Source organism: Calidris pugnax, unplaced genomic scaffold (genome assembly GCF_001431845.1).
Source record: "Calidris pugnax isolate Ruff unplaced genomic scaffold, ASM143184v1 scaffold20, whole genome shotgun sequence".
Classification (NCBI taxonomy): Eukaryota; Metazoa; Chordata; class Aves; order Charadriiformes; family Scolopacidae; genus Calidris; species Calidris pugnax.
The window spans coordinates 19,452,563-19,475,841 of NW_015094510.1; the positions used below are offsets into that span (position 1 = coordinate 19,452,563).

Here is a 23,279-nt window from a genome sequence, read left to right on the forward strand (position 1 = left end):
ACTTGGCCATATATATGAGTAGATGGTACTGGAAAGTGAAGGCTTTCAGATGTGATAGAAATAACCAAGCTCTAAACCTGTAGTTGGGGGTTGATGTGGTAGCACACGTTGTCATTCCTTTTCTTGGAGAGTGAAAGTGCTGAGCTGCTTTGGGATTCCATTAAGGGAGATGTTGACAAATAAAGTGTATCTGAACACAAGGTAGGCCTGGCCCTTTTTCAAATACAGTGCATTCCTCAGTCCTGGTTCTTATACACCTCTTGTAAGCAAGGTCTTCATGTGATTTTCATTTAGTTGTCTGTCTCTTTGGAGGTAGAATAATCACCTCAAATGTGCTGGGGAGTGAGCATACACTGCAGAGACAACCCTGTGGTTGAATGCCTTTCTAACCTGCAGATAAATCAGCTGCAAAAGTTGTGTGTGTTTGTTGGCTGAAGCATCGTGGCCAGCAGCCGTAGTAAGAGCAGACATGTTACTGACTAGTGTTAGCAATTTCTCTTGTTGCCTTCTCTGTCAGCTTGCTTAAATAGATAAAGTCAGTGGTGATTTGTCTGCTCAGTCATGGAGAATGATTATTTTTTTTCCTTTAATATTAAGTAGAGAGTGACATATTTCAAAATGGAAAATTGGTTCTTTAAAATAAATGTTTTATCCTGTCTTACATGTGTGATTTTTTTTCATTGTTCTTGCATTCAGAAAGGACAGGACTTAGAGATACAGGTGCTAAACTTCTTTGCTGAAACTAGTGTGGTATGAATGAGGCAATTTGCTCAATTTAGCTCTGTGGTTGTTTTCAGTTTGCTTGTACAGGTGCTTTTGGTGCTTTGCCTGTTATAATCTACAAACCTGACCTCCTCCACTTTTTCTCTAGTACCTCTTATGATGGATGAAGCTTTGGATTATCTGGAAAAAAGACAGGTATTTTCATTTCGCATTCAAAATTCATTATCTATGTATTATATATAATTAAGTCAGTGATCTGTGCACTTTGTTATTTTGGTATGTGTTAAAACAGTATTACTTAGCCACTTAGCAGTAATGCTTCTGTCTTTTATCAGTTACTTTTAGATTGAATGCTGGAAGGTATTTTTAAATTAAATAAAAATTTAATATATTATTATATGATTAAAAATCTTTGTGTGCATGATATCTCTCCAAGACAGAGATTAAGGATAAACCATACATTTAACTTTCTAAACTAAATTCTAGTTTGTTCCAACAAGTTTTTTAAGCATCTCTTCTTCATTAGGATTTGTTCTCTGGGTAAGAAGCCTGTCGTGAAGGTTTGTGGGTTTTGTTTTGATTTTCTTAACAGTGATCTTGTTCTGAGCTTACATCCTTTAAAACTAAATTGATTTTTCAGTTCTAGATGGTAGGCAAGGAAAAGTATGACTAGCTGAACAGGCATCAAATAAGGCAAAATTCTTTAATTATAATTGCCATCTTAACAAATTTACTACATGATATTGCTGCCTGTTGGCAAACATGAATGAGTTAAAATCTGCTAGAAAAAAGAATGCTGATGTTTGAAAGACCTACTATCTACTTAAGAAATTGAATTAAGTGGATTATTTCTGTTTTTCTTTTAAAGAAACAAGATCCTTCCTTCACTTATGAAGTAATAGTTGTTAATGACGGTAGTAAAGATCAAACCGAAAAGGTAAGGAAAAGAGGTGTCTTACCTCTTAATCAGAGGTATGGATTTTTGTATTGCATTTGTGAAATACGACAACGTTTTGCCATTACATTTGGTACTTGAACTAGTTGACAATTGAAATTCCATGTTTCTGAATACTTTCTCTCATTGTCCTGTGTGGATTGTGGATGTCACATACACACATGCATACGCATACTCTTTTGCACATTGTTTTTCTTGATTGGCAGCTGTGACAGCCATTTTCCTGCAGCTGAGATTCTAAAAATTCTAGTCTTCAACAAATTTCTTATGAAATACTCTCCATGTCCAAGGCGTGAATATGAACTTGAGGATACTAAAGACTTTTAAAATAGCTGGTTCGTACTGTGACTGACAGAACGACTGATAAGTTGTATAGCCCTTTCCCATACCCTTCACAGCATTGTTCATTTAAAAATCCCTGTGCCAATAGTAGTATTTTGAAAATAGTTCTGCATTCTTCTGCTTCCACTTTGATGTATGTTACTGAGAAGGAAGGCTGGCCAACTTGAGGGGTTTTTTTTACTACTGCTTGGAAGATGTTTGAATCAGCTGCTAAAATGAATGCTGCTTTTTCATTTACTTCTCTTAAATTTGTCCATTAAGAATTGGTCATATATGTTTTTTGACTGCTTTACATTTCTTCCATCATCATTTCTAACTCAGCCATGGGCCTCTGGACTTACAAGGACTTGAGGCAGCTTTTAGGAAAACATAGAGAAGAAAACTCATACTTTCTCTTCCCGCAACATGGAACAAAATGTGCACATCCCTGCAGAGTAAATGGGATTTCAGATCACTGTGAATTTTTGTTTAAAACCACAGATAGCAGGAAGACAAGTGAGAAAAAGGTAGCAGTAGTAGAGAATTCTTTTTCTTTGATTAACTATTGATGTTGGTATAAAAGGTCTGTAATAGTATGATATAAATTACATTACTATTGAGGTTTTTGACTTGGGTAAATGGGGTTTAGAATTACTTGGGGGAATATCCTATTCTTACTGAACATGACTAACTTCTTCAGTCTTCTCATGTTGACTGTGAACTGGTTTTTATTTTCCCAAACAGACTCCAGCAAACACTGGCAATGTATTTGTGCCGACTGAAGTGGTTATATCTCTGTGATATTAATTTTTTTTTAAAAAGGGTGAGCAAATGTAAACTTCTATGTTGATTCCTGGTTTTGTTTTATGCTGGTTTTTTGTGTGTCTATCAGGTTGCAATGAAGTACTGCAAGAAATATGGAAGCGACAAAGTGCGAGTGCTTTCTTTGGTAAAAAATCGAGGGAAAGGAGGAGCAGTCAGGATGGTAATTGATACTTTCATCTCCTTCTCTGTCTGAACTACCCGTGCCCAAATATGCAGAAGATAGAGCTGTGGTGATTGGCATTTTTAATTCAATACATTAACAAAAAGAGTATCAGAAAACTGAGTACAGGTTCTATAAGTTAAGGCAAACACTCTTTTCAAAATAAGCTTATTTTAGATCTTGGAAACAGTATTTTCTTGCCAGGAACATCAATAACAAATTTTTATATGAGAATTCAAAAGGAAAAAAAAAAAGTTAGACTTGAAATTCATGTTCCTATTAGTTCCACTTAGAAATAGGCTTGCATTTGAAAAAACTAACCAACCAACCAACCAACAAAAAAAAACCAGATTAGAGTAAAGCTGCTTTTGTAGAAAAAAATACAGCTAAATTTGCAAACATTGCTTTCCAGGTCATAGTTGTGGTTTTAAGAATGGCTAATGAACAAACACAGCAATGTTTGTGTTTACTGAAGCCCACTGCTGTCACTCTCGTTCAATAGTAGAACCAGCACAATTTATGCTTTCACATATTAACTTTCACATAGATATTATCAAAAAATCATGGTCTGAAAATAAAATAGCTGTTGTATGTTCATAAGGAACATTATTCTCCTAAGATTTTTTGCACCTTTTATGTAAAAGAGTGGTATTATTTATGGGTTATCAGCAACTGTATCCATATTTTAAGCTCTATCTTTGATATTTTTGTATAATTTTGTATAATACACAAATAACTATAGCAAATGGAGAAAACATGAAATTGGAAAGTGTGGAGGGGTATAATTTTTAGGTTATTCCAAGAGAAGGAGAATGATTCTCTGTGTAATATAGTTTTGCACTGCAGAGTGTAGAGTGGGTGTGTGTACCACTACACCCTTGGCAGGTTTTTCCAAAGTCACACATGCCAGGTGGTGACAGTGTGTTTGTCAAACCCACTGCTAATTGTTTTCCTGTCTGGACCCCTTCAAAAATTGTCAGATATCTCTGACCAAGAATATGGCAAAACAAGCTGTGACACCTGGTGCATCACAAATGTTTTGCAGTGATACCGTGACTTAAGACTTATTTCTCAAAATTATTTTAAGATTATCTCTTGAATTCTCATTAAAAAGTGTAAGGAAAAATGGTACTGCGTCCTCCTTTCCATAGCTCAAATAACAAAGAAAAGCAGTGGCAGCTGCTAATCCCTGCTGCTTTGTGCTCCCCTGTATAGCTGCCTGTAGCAACTTTTTGTCTCTCACAATTTTGGTGTGTAAAGCTTTTAGTTTGCAAGCTTCTCTGGAGAGGGTTTGTTAACCTTTCATGTTCATGCATTGCCTGTCACCGTGGGACACTCCTCGGTGTGTGACGCCTCTAGATGTTATTACAATATAAATTGGTAACTTATTAGTAGCAGAACATAAGATTCATCTGTTGTGTTGAATCTTTGAGATACCACTCTTCTAGTTACTGCACTAGATTTTTGCAGTGTCTTGCAGCTAGCTTATGACAAATACTGATTTCAAAGGTGTTGATTTTTATTGACTATTTTGATTGCAGGGTGTCTTAAGTTCTCGGGGCAAAAAAATTCTTATGGCTGATGCAGATGGAGCTACAAAATTTGCAGATATTGAGAAAGTAGAAGAAGGTCTAAAAAATCTTCAGCCGTGGCCTGTGAGTATACATTCTCATGTTTTTAGTTTAATACACACGCATACAGATTGATTTCTGTAATTCTCTTCAACTTTAGTTCTTTGAGATCCAGTTGAAGATCTAGGTGTAAGTGTGGAGGTGTAAGCTTAGAAGCTGCAAGAGAGGGCTGTCAGGAGGTGGCTTCCACAGAGTTCTTACCTCCTGTGTGTTCACTGTGCCTGTTTCAATGCAGTACATCATGTTCTATTTACCATTCTTCCTTTGAAGTTGTTTTACTTTGTATAAATACCATGTGTTGCCGACTCAGTTAAAAAACAATTTTTTCTTTGTTAACTGCTTTGTATTTTCTTTTTATCTGATGTCATCCTGTGTACCTTGAAGGACGCATCTTAATTTCGCCCTGTTTTATAGAGGTTCTCTTTTTTTTTCCTCAGAGCTGTTAGGGTAATGACGCTCTTTGCAAGAAGTTTTATTGTAAACACAGATTCAAAAACCTGTGGAACAAGAGCTCCTCCCTGGGCAGTCATTCTCTTTTTGCGTGCTTGACTTGAAAGAACTGGGGTTTATTTTCTGCTTCAATGCAGAACGCTGAGGTATTTGTAGCTGGTTTCCCCAAGTGCCCGGAGGGATGCTCAGCCTTCCAGCGGGAGCAGGGAGGGATGCAGGGATGCAGGGATGCACCGGGACAGCAGGAGCAGGAGCCACGGGGCGGCAGTGTTTCCATGATGCTCTTCCCTACCCCAGGCAGCAACGGCTGCTGCTTCTCCAGCATCAGTCCCACACCCTCAAGTACAGCAGATGTGAAAGATTCCGTGTGAGAAGTAGTAGCGTGAGAATAATTTAAAACCTTTTTTTTATTTTTTTTTTTTTTTTTTGTTTTGGATCACGTCTTTTAATTTAAGATTACGTTTTTGGCTGATACCACAGCGCTTTATTTGTTTGAAGGTACATCAGCTCAAAAAGGGTTTTATTCCGTTAGCGCCTCCCGCAGTGCAGTGTTTAGGGAAAACAGACTTTATAACTCTAAGTGCCTGGGACAGCTGAAGGCTTATCTGTGCTGTTTAACACACTTATTGTATGCATACTTCAGAGGAACAGTGTAAGCTAAACCAGACCTGAATAAATTGCAGCAATTTGTATGCACCATATGCGAAATGTAATAAACTTCAGATGCTCTGTTAATTGTAGAAAAAGCTGATTTTAGCCTCAGAATCTAGCAGTAGAAAAAGTATAGCTGCAGGAAACAGAAAAGTATACTGCTTTGAAGTTTTTCGTTGTACAGTTTTCAACACAAGGTTCCACTGATTCAGAAAATGTTAGTTTAAGTAATAACTCTTTAATTTGTATTCCTGTGCAGAACCAGATGGCTATTTCCTGTGGTTCTAGAGCTCATCTGGAGAAGGACTCAATAGCAAAGGTTTGTTTCCATTTCCTGCTCTGTACTAATGCTCAAATACTTCTACTATTTGATTCCGCTCCACAGATTTTACAATTAAATAATCCATGTTTGTTAAAGATGGAAGCTAAAAACTAGGAAAAGCTTGTCTTTAAGTGTAGCATATGCTCCATCGTATGCAAAGGATGTTCTGGATTCCAGGCACTTTGAGCTGTTGTCATTTAGTGTTCCAATTTATGGATTTAGTTTTCCTAGTTGAGAGCATGTTACAAGCAGAGCTTTTGATCCCTGACAGAATTGGTAGCTGGTACCCAGCACAGGGGCTGGAGTGGAAGGCAGCTGATGAGTTCATTGTTATTGATTCCCTTCTGGTGGAAGAGCTTGATCTGCAGATATCGAAACCTGTTTAAAATGAGTCAGGGATAATTAGCAGCGAACCGTTGGAAGAGTATCTCAATTTGTGGGGAAGTACTGTAATTCTTCTGTATTAATCATAGTAAAATTCTTGAGTTTTGAGCATGCAGACAGTCCTGTTCTGTGTGTGGCTCTTGTGGAATAAACAGTGATACATGGGCGCAAGGTCTTATCTTGCATCTGGTTTTCTGATGTCTTGGCAGACGGTAGTTGACGAAGCACAGGCAGGGAGCTTGTGTTGCAGCAGACGCGTTGCTGGGCTCATTTTTTCAGCATCAGTGGATGTGCTCATCACGTTGAATGTTCTCAAGAGTAAGCTTTGTTTATACAGATGTTTAATATTCTAAATGATTCTAAAAAACATACACAACTACTAAAATAGTTACAAAAGTTTAAAAAAAAGGTTACACTGGTAATATTCAGCCCCTGGTAGCTCTTTAATTTTTTCTTCTGGTTTGTCAAGTAGTGTTAGAGTGGTTAACTGGAAAGAGTTCTTGTAAATACTGCTTCGTCTGTGTTAGCATCCTCACAAAAAATCCCACAGATCCAAAACCACAATCGTTATCAAAAATTAGGATAAATCTTTGACATGGTACTTGCATGCTTGTAGCACAGAATATACTGGTTGCAATTATTTGTTAGCTGTGCAGCCAGTGTATCCTGGAAATGTTACTACTACAGGGAGACCATGTAGCTGATAAATTTGAGTCCAGAAAAAATGCTTCATTGTGTGGTCAGGTGAATATAGATAATCTTTCTTCAGTGCATTCCTATTTCTTTTCATCTTTGAAGATCTTGCTACATGAGGGAGAGGAATTGGAAGAGCACTTCATCTTTTAATGCAAAAGTACAACTTTTAGGATGTGTTTATCCTTTGCTTCCTGTTTCGCCCCATATTTCTGACTTTTTGATAAAGAAATGACCAACTTGTTAGGTAGTACTGTTCTGTTTGAAATCTGTAGCACATTTCGTCACCCAGCTGTCCCTAGACAGGAAAGACTGCATGTACCACATTGGGAAAAGACTGTAGTGTAGTGCAATAGGTATAAAAAAATTGCAGAACAGTCTTTGAAAAGTTGGGATTTCTCACTTAGTGGCAGCTAAAACAGTAGGACGAAGCTGTGATAAGCATCTGTATGGGACTTATCAAGACCAGAATTTCACCTTTAGAGTCAGTCTCAATACATCAAGAATTCTGTTCTGCCTCCAGAATTGTCAGTGTACTTAACTTAGTACACTAATTAACTGTTAGTGAACTTTAATGAATCCGTAGTATGACATGCATGAATAGTCTTGGAAGTGATGAACATAAGCCAGGAGCTCCTCTTTGTGAAGTCAGTGCCCAGTGTCACTGGCTGACAGTCATGCAGCCTCGTCGAGCTTCTTTCTTGCAACTTGTGTTCTTGGTCACACAGGGGTTCACCTTCACCCAAAGAGCCAAGGAACCACACCAGATCAGCCATTAACTTGGGGCTAGGGCACTTTCTGGAGAGGCACAAGCTACGAATTTGAATTTGCTTAAGCCGAAGGCTGCTACATAATAAACTGAGCAGCTTCTCATTTTTCAAGTGAGGTTTGAAATTATTACCTTTAAAGGCGTCTCTTATCACCCAGAGATGCTTACCAGTTAAATTGTTGGCTCCTAAACATTTTGCATGGTATTTGGCTTGCAGTCTTAGATAGAATCACTTAAATTGAGCTTAAGACCAGCAGTGAGTTCAGAAGCGATTTGTGCATCAGAGTTCTAGTTGTTTAGGAGCTGTCTTGAATAAAAGACTTGGAGGGACCTCTGCAAACCCAGAGTCCAGCCTCTGGATTCTATAGACAAACTTATCTGTATGATTATTATGTCAAGAATGAAAGTGTAGCCAAAGAGTAGACTGGGAGAATATTTATCAGGAACATAAAATATATTTGTGAAAGCAAAAGAACAAAAGAGGTGACTGTAACATTGCTGGAAATAAAAAATGAAATACTGTCTTCCATAGCAGCTGTTACTTTAGTCCTGTTTTCACTTGGTCCATCATATACTGCAAAAAAAGTGTATTATCTAATTGCATTTCCTTAAATGCCTTAACAAGGTGTGTGCAAGCTCTGGAGATCATTCAGCAGAATGATCTGAATTTGGGAAAGCAGAAAAGAGAACTTGGACTTTTCATAGCCTAGGCCAGCGCACTAGCCATGCGCTTGACTGACAAGTCTTTTCCTTTTCAGCTGTAATTTTGTTTCGCTGTAACAATTGAAAAGTTCTGGGTTCATTCCAGAACAAACACAATTTACAGACTTTGAGAGCTATCATGAAACAGCGTTATTGTCCTGTAAGCCAGGCCTTGTTCAAGCACTTCAGTCATCACTTAAATGAAACCATCTTAACTTCTTGCCTTTTGTCCACAGCGCTCTTACTTTAGAACTCTTCTGATGCACGGGTTCCACTTCCTTGTGTGGTTTCTCTGTGTCAAAGAGATCAGGGACACACAGTGCGGATTTAAACTTTTAACCAGAGAAGCTGCCTTGCGGACTTTCTCAACACTTCATATTGAACGCTGGTAAATTCTTTTTGTTTTGTTTTGTTTTTTGTTTTTCCTAATTGAACATGGTTTTGAAAAAGTAATTTCAGTATTGCAGCTACTATGAAGCGTGTGATGCCTGTGTATAAATCCCATCTGCTCAGTTTAACCAATTGCAGTACTACTTGCATGGCAATTTAGATTTCTTGTTATGCCAAAATATCCTGGTAAATGCTAAGAATTCTATTTTATTATTAAGATACAACTCAGGAAATAGTTGGATATTAAATTTTATTCTTCTCGTGATGACAGGGAGAATAGGCTTACTAATTGAAAGTTATGTAATACTAAAATACTAAGGAGGATATTTTGGTTTTGCCTTGTCAGAGCAACTGGTAATTGATTATGAGAGGAGAGCAAACAAAAAGAAAATCCCAATAACTCTTCTGTTTTCACCTCTAAAAGAAATTCCAAGCAAACAGGTTTTGACTGTGTTGTAATCCACTCCCTGTCTCTTGAGAGTCCTCTCTCCTTTTACAGATATAAGCCATGCAAGCAGAGTAAGGAACAGAAAGAAGCTTTTATTATGCTAAGGAAAATTAAGAGTTATTAATCCTATTCAAAATTTTTAGCAGTCTATTTGTATGCGTTACAACCTCACAATTCAGTGCTGTTGAACCAAAACATGTTACCTAAAATCCGTATCTGACATCTATAATTGCTGAAGGCCCAAAGTGAAATGAAATGACTACTCTTTGCTTATTTTCTTGCTAGAATATTTCATGATAGGACTACTGATAGATCTCATTAATTTAAGACAGTAGAAAATGATGCATAGTCTTTGAATTACTTTAGGGCTTTCTTTTGTTATAATTCAGCTAGAACAGTTCCCTTATGAGAGTGATACAGTCGTGACTACTGTTACAGGACTGAAACACTGTTTCCATATAAATACCATAATTTCTGTAAATTGCCTACACCACAACTGTTGCTTCATTAAGTATAATCAAATCTTTTCAAACTCTTGTCTTAATCCAAGAAAATCTCTCACGTGCTACTGATTGCTGACAGGGAACAGAATTGCTGAACAATGTTGTTATGCAAAAATGCATGTAATCCTGCAGTCCTAGGCAATTCCAGAACATCTAGTTTTAGGTTGAGCTTTGGCAGTGATAGTTGAGCTATATTGCTCCTCCAGAATGGGGCTGCAAAGGTAAAGATGAGGAACATAGAGCTTCTGTTGATTTGGATCTTGAATTGTGAGCAGTCAGCATTAGGAAAATGCCTTTCCTAGCTGAGTGATTTGCTTATTTCCCCAAAGAAAACCATAACTGAGCCAGAAGTATGATTTGTGCTGCTGCCTCCGAAACCAAACTTGATCTATAAAATTCTGTGAATTTCATGTACAGGAATTTTCTAAATACATGGTTAAACACATATGCAAGGCCCAGAAGTACGCATCTCAAAATTACCCTATTTAACTTCACTTTACAAATTAAGTGCTTCAAGAAGGAATACTGAAAGAAATGAATGAGGAAAATCAGTTTAATCTATAAAAATGCAATCTTCAATCTTATGCTTTTTAAACTGAAGATTTTGAATATAGTTGCACTTACTGCTCAGATACATTATTGCTGGTGTGGAGCACAACAGATCTTCATGTCCTGGTGTGTTAATTCATTGTGTTTATATGTTCTGCTATAAAATTAGCCTTCTATTCTTGCTCTTTAATTTACAGTAATCCATAAACTAATCCCCTGAGTGTTTTCTTATTTATCTGAAATGTACTGTTTAGTGATGAAGAATGTTTGTTTTGTTTGTCCAGAAAAGAATAACTCAAATTCTTCCAATAAACAGTTCTTCAGATACTTCCAAGTCACAAATTTGCCTAAAACAACAATAGGATTTTTTTAATATGGTTTAATTTTCTGCCAAAACAGGCAATATATTGTCTGGTTTTATCCTCATCTGTTCTTCAGCAGTCTCTGTGCTTCCCTGCCTTCATTTGTGTACTTACTGGCTAATTTAAACCAAATCTGAACAGGAGAGGTGTCAGGATCTAAAGCTTTGGCAAATTTTGTGGGAACTGAAACCCTCATAGAGGAGAGAAACTCAGATTATTACAAGGACTCAAAAGTTACTTACCAGCTTCGCAGTTAGCCATTTAGTATGGAAGATAACATGGCAGTGCACAAAACTAAGTCCTGTCCCTTTCCTAGTTAATATTTATAAGATCTGGAAATAAACTGGGAGATGGGGAGGCGTAAGTACAGGGGGGGAGTGGGTATATTAAAGGAAATGGTAGTCGTAAGTGAAATGTCTGTGTTGTACAGGCAGTTGGGATAGTGGCAGTTGGAAATTATATAGGGATAGAAAACTTTCATTCCATAGAACCATACACTGGATTCCTTTGTATGTAATAATGTAAGAATCTGAAATTGCCCAATGATGAAAACTTCTTATTTTAAACAAAACTAGCACTTCATACCTTTACATTGTATAGCATGTGTGTAAAAAGGAAAATAAAAACTGGTTAGATGTTATGCCATGGGAGTTCTGTACATATCATGAGTATGAAGATTTAAGAGGAAGAAATAGTAGTCAGTATTATAGAACAACTCATTCGCACTCAGACCATCAGCAAGGGGTTGCAGAGAAACCACTATCTTGATATTGGACAAGAGGCTCTGAAATCTAGTTTTATTACAGCCTCTGCATCACTGCACTGGGGCTATTTGGCATCTGAAGAAATTATTTGATTCTTTTTGAATCTTAAAATCCCATTAGTGAAGTGCAGCTCTGTTAGGTATTGAAAGAAGAATTCAGTTCAGTTCAGTATGGTCAGTGCTCAGATATTCTAGTAATAATGTAGGAGAGTGCTGGAGAATATTCAGCAAACCAGCAGCATTTAATAGGATAAAAGCTGCCTGAGAGGCAGCACCCTGGTCACTGCATCTGTCAAGGGCTTCCCTGCTGCTGAACTGGTGAGCTCTTGAAGAAGATGAGCGTGGTTTTTGCAGAAGCCTCATCTGTCTTGTCTGCTCAAGTTTTGTCAGATTTTTTGAGGTACTGCAGTGTGAAGGGAATTCTTATCACAGAATATTCATGGTTGGAAGTGACCTTTGAGATCATCGAGTCCAACCACAAAAAAAAAAAAAAGAAAAAAGAACCAACCCCAAAACCACACCACACACACCCACAAACAGACACAAATCAACAATCCCAGGCACTAGAGCATGCCCTGAAGTGCCACGTCTACACGTTTCATAAATACCTTCAGGGATGGTGACTCCACCACCTCCCCAGGCAGGCTGTTCCAGTGCCTGACCACTCTCTCAGTAAAGTAATTCTTCCTAATATCTAATCTAAACCTCCCCTTCCACAACTTCAGACCATTTCCTCTGGTCCTGTCATTATGCCCTTGGGAGAAGAGGCCAACACCCACCTCTCTACAACCTCCTTTCAGGTCGTTGTAGAGGGCAGTGAGGTCTCCCCTCAGCCTCCTCTTCCCCAAACTAAACATACCCAGGCTTTTTTTTGGTTTTTGGTGGGTTTTTTTTTTTGGGGGGGGGTGTTTGTTTGTTTGTTTTGGGGGTTTTTTTGGTTTTTTATTTTGAGAAGCAAAGGGACGTTGAGAAGTTAAGGGACGTTTAGATGTGGTACTGAGGGATTTTGAGAAGCAAAGTGCAGGAGGACATAATTAAGGGACGTTTAGATGTGGTACTGAGGGATATGGTGTAGGGGAGGACTTTATAGAGTTGGGTAGATGGTTGAACTCGATGATCCCAAGGGTCTCTTCCAACCTCAATGATTCTATGATTCTATGATAATGAATATTATGTGAGGACCTAATGAATATTTAGATGAAACAATAATACAGAACATACTTACTCATTATGTGAATATAAAATGGCTGTAAAATTGGCTATCTGATAATTCCTGCCCAGAACTGTTAAGCTTCTTGCTTAGTTAGAATATGAATAGTCACACATAATGGATAGGGTTTGCTGCATTGCATCTAGAGTGTATCTTCATGTCATCTAGCCTCCCTTTCTTAGACAACAGAAGGCACAATTTTAGGGTATAATTTATTTTGTCCTAAAATATGCCAGATGAAGTTGACAGTTCAACTATCCAGGGATTCTAGACAATTTGTACGGAAGGAGCTATCTCTGCTGTAGATGACTGAAGCTCAGCAGGGTAAATTCAACTCGTAGGGTAGTAATGTGTAAGAAAGAACGTCTGGGGTTGCTGTATCAAAAGGATAAACTACTCACTAAATCCTGGAAGTAGTGGGTTAGAAGAAAAACTAGTGAAGCAATTTTGTATCAAAGGCAGCTCGCTTTCGGGGAGGAAAAAAAAGGCCCTGAGAATTCTCCCCTTCAGATGAAGGAATCCAGTAGTGTCTGCATAGAAGAGACCAGCAGTGCTGCATTTGCACTGAGCAGTAGGAGGCTGTCCTGAAGCACTGGATATTGTCAGTACTGCTCCAAAAGGAAGAGCAGTATGTAATCAAGACATGATACAGGTTTTATGGTTTTATTTCTCTGTCTCTCAGCAGCCTGATAACATACATCACCCAAAGAGCAAGTGTTAAGAGCACAATCTTTTTCTTGGAAGCTGAACATCTGACGCTCTAGTAATAGATATGTCAGTGTAAACAACATAGCTATCCTGCTGCTAGGTTGGACAGGCTGAAAGATTTCTAAGTGTCCTTACTTAAATCACTATCAGAAACCCCCAAAATAAATGCATATGGTTTTTTCAGTGTTTCACCAGTACCACCAATAAAACGGAGTCTTGTGTTTCCATATTGTCCTTTCATATGAAAGAGGGGAGAACATATGATCTTCTCTGCATATTTGGCAGTTTCAGTATTAGTTTAATAATAAGGAAATAACCCAATATCAACTGCATTAAGAGTAAAAAAAATAATTGCTTAGACCTTGAGTTCTTTCTGGTTTCTTCATCCTCTTTCTATACCAGTTGACAATGAATTGAGTATCACCTCTTTAATGTTAAAAATTCCTGCCAACTGAGAGCACAGTTCTTGCTATGCTGAATTTGATTTATAGACGCCTATATTTAGGAAACCTTAAAAGCAAACTGAAATATACAAGAAAAAATAAGGAAAAATACTGTTTTATCCTTATGGATCTAAGGATCATGTAACACTTTTTAAAGAGATCCAAGATATTTCCTAGACTATTTTGTCAATCTAACAATAAAGTTTCAAAAGCATTTGAAAATTAATAGGTACTGGAAATTGTTTATGTATTTGATACTGAAAAATCATGCTTACATCTTAAACTACCTTTTTTTTTGTGAGTATTCTTGTTGACTTTTTTGTTTAACTGTCCTTTGGAGAGCTGGCTGTGTATATACGAATACAAACCAAACGTTCTTGAAATTTACTTTCCAAATAGCAAAGTTTTGACATTAGTTTGAAATGAGAGCAACCTTTTGAACAGAGAGCATATGCTTTGCGTTTTAGGTTCTGAATCTGATTACACCACTAATCTATTTTTCAGAAATGGATGGAGCACATTTTTTAAATTAAAACTTAAAAGAAAATTAAAAGGGATATTTTAAAAACATAATAGAGACAGTTGGAATTACTCACTTTCAGACTCCAAAATAAGCTCTAGTTCTGCATCTCCAGTCTTGACCTGAGAAATGTAACTGTTTATGTTGAATTTTAATGCACGGGGGGGGAAACTGGAAAATTAAATGGTATCACTGGCAGAATTTTCCTATCCTAAAGTTCATCATTGATTTCTTCTGACTACAAAAAAAAAGAAGATCATAAATTTTCTTCTAGCCAGAAAATCTCTTCCTTTACCTAGGAGAACTAGACATAGCAGCAGTTATGGTCCTACCTGGAATACTGATAAAAGGAGGGGAAATTCAAAACATAATCCTACTCCTGGTTTGATTGACATACTTTTGTAAAGTGGCAATTTATAATGATACGCAACTCAGCAGGTCACTGATTAGATCAAATTGTTGCTATTACTTTTGTCTATAAAAATTGCCCTGTGCACTGAATAAGCCCTGCTGTTCAGATATAAAAAAATTAACATTTATTTCTCCAGTTTGTCACTAATCTCTAAATGTGAATCTCTATATAAAAATCATGGCAAAATAAGCATTTATATTGCTACAGGCATTTTTTTTCCTCTCCTTTGGCATTGTAGACCAAGACAAACAGTGGAATTAATAGTTTTTTCCTGCTTTTGTGCACAAGTAGAATTGTTTACAAATGTCTAATCAACACAAAAATATTTTGTTGTTATAACTGTGTCTGGTTTGTCTTTTAGAAAATCCTTCTTCTGGCAGACATATGTGGACTTTCAAAAGCCCTGGTGTAGCTAGAGCAGTACTGGCAGTCTCACCCTCTCGACATCCTATTTAATTCTTGGACCTCCTTGGCCATTGAAAGTTTTCTCTGCCCATTGAGAGTTTGCTGAAGCAACGTAATCTTGGGTGTAGAAGAGTCCTAAATTCCACTTACAACAATAACTGAAGGCCTAATTTTTATATTTGAAACACTTAATATCGGACCAGCAAAAAGAGTGCTAGTGCAATTTTAACATAGAGAATAATTTTTCAGGAAGCATTTTAAGGGTTCAGTTTAAAGGCGTTGAATTCAATTAACCACCTACCAAGTTGGTGTTTAACTGAATTTTAGCCAGCATCATCTTAAATTGTAACTTTACCAAAGGTTCTCCTTAGCATAAACACAGCCACAGGGTGAAGTTTTTCTGTATTTTACATTTCATGTTTGTGTTAATTAACACATAATGGAGATGCTGTTAGAGATAGGTGGGGAAATCTTTCGCACCGTAGATTTTTGCGTGTCTAGCTTTCACAGAATCACAGGATCTTCAGGGTTGGAAGGGACCTTTGAGATCATCAAGTCCAACCATAGACACACAAAAGAAAAAAAACAACAAAAAAAGCAAACAAACCCAACCCAACAATCTCAAGCACTAGAGTATGCCCGGAAGTGCCACGTCTACTCGTTTCTTATGTACCTCCAGGGATGGTGACTCCACCACCTCCCTGGGCAGGCTGTTCCAGTGCCTGACCACCCTCTTAGTAAAGTAATTCTCCCTAATATCTAATCTAAACCTCCCCTTCCACAACTTCAGACCATTTCCTCTGGTCCTGTCATTATGCCCTTGGGAGAAGAGGCCAACATCCACCTCCCTACAACCTCCTTTCAGGTAGTTGTAGAGGGCAATGAGGTCTCCCCTCAGCCTCCTCTTCTCCAAACTAAACATGCCCAGTTCTGTCAGCCTCTCCTCATACGACTTGTTCTCTAGACCCCTCACCAGCTTGGTGGCTCTCCTCTGGACATGCTCCAGCACTTCAGTGTCCTTCTTGTAGTGAGCTTTGACGACATAAATTGGAGCCTGAATTCGTACAGGCTGGAGCCCAAGTTAGGTGTTGTGAGCTGTGTCCTCCCTCCCCAGAGGTGCCTGCTTTCACTCTCTGCAGCAGGATCCAGTGATGTACACCATGTGAATTATTCCCTGCTTTTTCAAAGAGTGCTTCTTACAGACATTACCTTGTCACAAACAGCTTCATGTCAAAATATGTGTGTTGCATTCACCAACTCATCCACTGGTGTTGCTTTGGTCTCCTCTGGGGTAGGCTCCAGCTGACATACCCACCCTTAAAGCCTGACTTTGGAAACTTCTGTGTGGTTCTTCTCTACCCTCTGAATCTGCAGATCTGTAGTAGGGGTGTAATACTCCCAGTGTACTGAATACATTGACATCTGTATTCCCCAATTAACAATTCTAGTAGGTGTATGAGGTGTGCTGGAAGGTGGTGGGCGACAGGCGAGGAAAAAAGCTATCCCAGCTATCTCCCAGAGGGGAGACCTCATCACTCTCTACAACTGCTTGCAAGGACACTGTAGAGAGGTTGGTGCTGGTCTCTTCTCACAGGTAATTAACAATAGAACGAGAGGGAACGGCTTCAAGCTCCAACAGGGGAGGTTTAGACTGAACATTAGGAAGGAATTTTTCACTGAAAGAGTGGTCGGCATTGGAATAGGCTGCCCAGGGAGGGGGTGGAGTCACCATCCCTGGCTGTGTTTAAGGGACGTTTAGATGCGGTACTGAGGGATATGGTGTAGGGGAGGACTTTGTAGAGTAGGGTAGATGGTTGGACTCGATGATCCCAAGGGTCTCTTCCAACCTCAATGATTCTATGATTCTATGATACTGCGAAAGTCATTCTCCTTTCAGCTTTGAATAGTTTTTTTTTTTAATTCCAGGATACGTTCACTGTCACACAAATGGCAACCACATGTAATAACATTAGTGTTCCACCGGATTAATTCCTGTGCTTTTAATCTTTTGCTTTGAGTGCTGTAGTTCACCAAACTACTTAATGTTGCTGTACTGTGATGTATACGCTGACATTCCAGGAATTGTCTGTCCATAGGAATTGTTGCAAATAACTACTAGTTCACTAGGCTAATACTTTATGTAGCAATATTTTTAGAGCAGGTCATATAGTATAATTCATCAGACAATTATTCTGTGTCTCTTAAGATTTTTAGTCAGTTAAGTAGTAAGTATTACAAAATTAGATTTGGTCTTAGTACATATGACTCATAAACATTAAAAGGTGAATACATGGGGGTTTTGGCTTACAAATGTAAAATGTCAGCAAAAAATTAAATAATACAACTTCAGTAGAAGAGACCATGGCATAAGTAATAAAATAATATTCAACCCTCATTTAAAGAAAACAGTGAAATGGCAAGGCTGCTGGGAGCAGCTCACTGAGGTAAAAAAAACCCCACATTTATTTTGTAACTTTTTTTGTGACAATTAAAAAGCCTGTGTCCTGACCAAAATTGGATTTACAAAATAGTTCTAAATTCTCTGTACACGATAGCTGCAGTCTCTGTGAATAACCTCTGTTTATGCTGCCTCTGCCTGTTTCGATGCTGTCCAGAGTGAGACCAGTAGCTCTCCTGGAACACACATGGCCAGTGGGAGGTCAGGTTGATGCACGTTAGGTAATGATTTCACGAGTGAGCCAGCATGCTTCAAGCTCCAACAGGGTAGCTTTAGATTGAACATTAGGAAAGAATTTTTCACCAAAAGAGTGATAGGGCATTGGAACAGGCTGCCCAGGGAGGGGGTGTAGGGGAGGACTTTGTAGAGTAGGGTAGATGGTTGGACTCGATGATCCCAAGGGTCTCTTCCAACCTCAATGATTCTATGATTCTATGCTGTGGTCTGCCCTTCAGTGGGAACCTACATGTATGTGCCATACCTGACTGCACATTTCAAAGTGGACTTGTGTTGTTGCAGTCATTAATAGTTTTGCAGAAATGCTCTGTACTGCTTAAAGGGAGAGGGTGGCTTGAAGGAGAGGGAAATAACATCTGAACTTGGCTAGCGACCTGCTGAAGTATGTCTTTGTGCCTGCTCCTGCTCACCTGGCTGTCCCTTTCTGCCCTTTCAGTAGTGATAAATGGGACTACTGATGACTTGAACTCAAGCAGCCCTTGAAGCATGAACGAATAATGTTATTTTTTTGTTGCATATATTTTCTCCAATGGCAAAAGATCTTTTTCATTAAAAAAAAATATTGTCTTGAACTTAGCAATGAGAATTTAAGGAGATTCTGAATTTGGGGAGTTATTGAGAGAAAATGTAGACTAGTTTTGAATTTTACTTAACTGCCTTGCAGCCACATTTTCAAGACCTGCGTAAGCTAGTTTGGGACATCTGTTCCGTTGACTTCAAACTGGGAACCTTATCAACAGCTTGGCTAAAACTCTTACCATTCCTTAACCTTCAAGTTTTAGTTCCCTGGGAAAAAAAACAACTCTGTGTTTAAATATGTATTGAATATTTAATGTGGCTGGCTGTTGACAGTCTTTTCCAATACAGGCTAGTATTTCCAATATTTCCAGTACAGGCCAGTATTTCCAATACAAGCTTTTTATTGGGGCAGGAGCAGGGGGCTGTTTAGCTTAAATTCCACTTACTAGAACTCATTTAAGGAACAAGAGCATCCCTACTGGCATTTGAAGTCTACAAAGAGGGAAAAAAAAAAAGACCTAGCAATTAATAAATCTAAGAAATTCAACCAAAATCACCAGAGTCTTCATAACTGTGATTTGCATTCACCTTTGTCAATAGTAGCTTCTGGTACCTTCATATGCTGATATCTACATTAGTGTCACAAGCTGTAGTTGCCATAACACTTTTCTAATATCAAAAGCCTGGGTTCTCAGATCCAGAAGGCCCACTTGAGCTCACAGTTGCAAGAATTAAGCACACAACAATTCTCTGTGCAGAGAACTGAGAGGATTAAAGTGTATTTTGGACAAACTGGGCGGAGGGGGGGGTGCAGCTGACTTGGAGTAGGATTGCTTCCCCACTCATTTTGCTGCACAACCTGCAAACAAGTGTGCCAGCAAAAAAGACAGGTCTCTCAAAAGGGTTTTTGTGTTGTACATCAAGTGGTCACTGGATGAAGTACAACTGTTGTTCAGGTTGTTATGCACAGTAACATAAATCATTTCTCACTTCCGTGCTGCTGCCTTCATTCTTGATTTGGAAAGTACAAGGAGAAACCATCAGATCAGCGTGAAGCTGGAAGTTGTCCCCTTTGATGAAACAACTGGAGATGTGGATTGACACTGCATGTTTGACTGCTTGGTCTTTAAAAATGTTTAAATCACAATTATGGCAGAATGAAAAGTGAGCAGTGATCTGAACACAGCGTGACCTATACCTTCAAAAACAGTACACAGTGAAGTATTGTTGTCTGCATATTGGTTGTGTTCTGAGCCATTCAGTCAGGGAAATTAATTTCCCTTTCATGTGCATCTGACCTGTAGAGCATTGGTATCAACTTCATAACTGAACATTAACCTCCTTAAATCAGGCTTGGGATTTAATTAACAGTCCCACCATCTTTCTTCTGGAAATAAGTGTGACTGTATTTGCTATTTCCCATTCTTCTTCAGGGCGTTTGATGTGGAACTTCTTTATATAGCTCAGCGGTTGAGAATACCTATAGCAGAAGTTGCTGTCAACTGGACTGAAATTGAAGGTAGGAAAACTGTTTCTGTTCTTGTAAGATTCCTTACATGTCAATCCAGAATAAAATATCCAAGGATCTTCCCATCTTTTACCCAGTTTTGATAACACACAGCCTTCTTTCCATACAAATTTGGCATTTCATGTTCTTGCCAGCCTTCTGCCATGGCATGGTACAAGAAGGGTACAGAAGGGGTAGCAAAAGAGAGGAACTCTGCACTCCCACTGGAGACAAAAGTAGGTAGTTACACTGCTAGGACAAAGCACTACTTTGGCACGTCCTCTTGCTGTAATGTGCTATTAAAAATACTACAATTGTAAAACACTCTGCAGGAAGCCTGACCATCGTTTATTGATTCAACCCCATTTCACTGTGTCTTGCCTTCCAAAATTCTCAGCCCACCTATTATGGCCTCCTCCAGGGCACCGTCTCTTCTTAAGATGCGATGTTCTTTAAGACCTGTAGGGAGGTCTGTGTTACTGGGAAGTGTAGCTCCCTACATATTTCTTCATAGCAAAGCCAGCTTAAGAGGTACTGCTTGCTTCTGCTTGCTTCCTCCCTCCCATCAAATGCAGTTCCTTCTTTTTTTTCCCTTTCATGTTTTTTTTTTAATTTTTTTTTAACCTGAATTTCTTCTCCTCAACACAACCCCTGAACAACAGAAAGTATAATAGAACTGTAGAACAGAACTCTAGTGGTGATGAAGGGTGAAAGTAGAGAACATCCGGAGCCAACTTCACTAGAAATGTTTTCTTTCAATGCAGTTCCACATGTACATTGCACCTAACACAAACATTAGCAGAGATGGAAGAGGCCTTGGTTTCACAGTGTGAGTTCCTTACCTTGCCTGAAGATTGGCACACTCATATTATTGCTGTAAGACAACGTGGTGGTCCTCTTCTCCAAGGTTGCTAAGAAGTCATTTGCTTAATTATTAGCGTTTGGGCTCCTATTTACTTGAACAAAGCCTTGTCACGGAGAAGACTATGCATCTTGTGACATACATGAAATGACTGTGCTGCTTGCAAACTACAGTATCCTACTTAATAATATAATTACTATAAAGCAATAACTTTCACGATAGAAATTTTTATTAATGTTAAGGTCTACGTTGTAGGTCTGAATGTGCTGAGAATGCAGAGGTTCATGGCTACTTATATATGTGTCTTGCCAATGCTCATTTTTTCTAACAATGTCCTTCTGATTTTCTTCTTCATTAATCACAGGTTCTAAGTTAGTTCCCTTTTGGAGCTGGCTGCAGATGGGCAGGGATCTTCTTTTTATACGACTGCGATATATGACTGGTGCCTGGCAGCTTGAAACAAGAAAATATGATTAGGTTATTTACATTTTCCAAATATATTATTATACTTAATGGAACATGAGAACAGTTTCAATCAAGTAAAGTGGTGATGAAAGCTGAGGTAATTCTTCATTGCTCCTGTTGTATGTTTCATTTTTGCAGCATGTATGTGTTTTATAAGATTGTCAGCAGGGATTTTGTACAACATTTCAAAAAGAGAAAGCATTTCCAAAATATTTTCTTATCCGGTAATCAGGTTTTTACTTTATTAAATAGTAGCTCTGATGTCTTATAAATTCACTCAAATAAATATATCTGCTTTTGTCTCATCATACATTCAGAATTTCCTTTTACATATTAAAAAGAGGTGCTTTATTCTGCATTGTGCAATATTGTGTTGTGAATGATCACAACCATTTGTTTCTGTACTATCTGGAAATATACGGCCATATTTCAACTTGGAATTGTCAATCATGGTCCACGGTGATGCATGTTTAGATTCAATGTTATGGGCAACATTTATGGGTTTTACTGAGTTATGACACTGATGTTCATAAGGCTGTTTAAGAACTTTCAGTAGTCTCTTGACATTCCAAATGTTTTTGTCTGAAGCTGAAATAGTTTGAGATCAAACTGCAGATTGTCTCCAGACTGTAGAAGGTCCAAGAGAAAGCACATTTAATTTAAAAATGTTGTCTTTCATAACTATGTTTTGTTCATCTGTACTAATTAATATTGCATGCTTAAGGCTGGGAGTCCTTGGCATCTCCAAATCTGTAGTGAAAAGGGCATGGGAAGCTAATTCAGATCATACAGAAATGAGACCCACCGTACACTGGGGGCCTGCGCATTAGCAATGCCAATTTGACGTTGTCGTGCTTCAGATGGGATCAGAGAGAGAGGGAGGGGGCTTGAGTCTTTCTTAGGAATGTCGTGCTCAGTTGCAGTACACAGGTTTCAATAGTGCTTTCAAAACAGTTGTGGGTTGCCAAAAAACGAAGCCAATCTTTCTTTCGGAACATGTACAAATTTGAACAGATTTAAAGAATGAACGGTGTACAGTTGTACTTTCACTTATGATTTCACTGGTGATTTTTCTTATTCCTTCTGCAATGTTGAATTGAGTTTTGCTCCTGTTAGGGTTACCTCAGCTTTCAATAAATTGAAGTGTTGGAATAAATTCTCAAAAGGTATCTCCAGTTTGATTTCACAGGCTTTTACGCTCTTGCCTAGTCCACATCCAGCTCTGTCACTTCTGCAGAATCAATCACGTGGCTCCTTGTTGCCATTGTCAGAATAAAACACCAGCTTCTCAGTTTTCGTAAACTGAATTTCTCTGATCAAACCGGGACAATGACAGCCCTGCCTATAATTAAGTAGAGTTGCCAACCAATTCTCAAAAGCAGATTCCTTGTGTCCTCCCTTAAAACTGAGCTTATTTGAAATTTTAACCAAATTAGTTCACCTTCTTCAAATGATGAGGCTTGGGACATAGGAGTCAGTCTCTTCTCCCAAGTAACAGGTGAGAGGACAAGAGGGAATGGCCACAAGTTGTGCCAGGGGAGGTTCAGATCAGATATTAGGAAAAAATTTTACACTGAAAGGGTTATTAAGCATTGGAACGGGCTGCCCAGGGAAGTGGCTGAGTCACCATCCCTAGAGGTATTTAAAAGATGGGTACACATGGTGCTAGCGGTACGGTTTAGTGATGGGTTTGGTCAAGGTTAGATGGATGGTTGAACTAGATGATCTGAAAGGTCCCTTCCAACCTAGGCAATTCTGTGATTCTATGCATTATTTTCGGCGTGATAACTAAACATCTGTTGACATCTTATCTAAAAAAAAAGTCTACTTTTGAATCAGATGCCAAAGCTTGGAAGGGGAGTGCTAAATTTATGATATTTTTTTTTTAATTCATCTGTGCATTTTATACAAAGTTTTTTTCAAATCTTTGCA

The 23,279-nt window shown here is 38.4% G+C and overlaps 1 protein-coding gene across 1 annotated transcript in view; it reads left to right on the plus strand.

The window, feature by feature from the left end:
* The window catches only part of ALG5 (ALG5, dolichyl-phosphate beta-glucosyltransferase), a 24,913-nt gene extending 2,401 nt beyond the window's left edge, over positions 1-22,512 (plus strand). Inside the window, exons 3-10 of the mRNA XM_014965856.1 lie at positions 872-918; positions 1,592-1,660; positions 2,892-2,984; positions 4,526-4,639; positions 5,976-6,035; positions 8,823-8,974; positions 19,947-20,032; positions 21,247-22,512. Coding sequence (XP_014821342.1) covers positions 872-918; positions 1,592-1,660; positions 2,892-2,984; positions 4,526-4,639; positions 5,976-6,035; positions 8,823-8,974; positions 19,947-20,032; positions 21,247-21,359 — 734 coding nt within the window. The 3' untranslated portion in view covers positions 21,360-22,512. The remainder of the gene's footprint in view (positions 1-871; positions 919-1,591; positions 1,661-2,891; positions 2,985-4,525; positions 4,640-5,975; positions 6,036-8,822; positions 8,975-19,946; positions 20,033-21,246) is intronic.
* Positions 22,513-23,279: the final 767 nt, after the last annotated feature.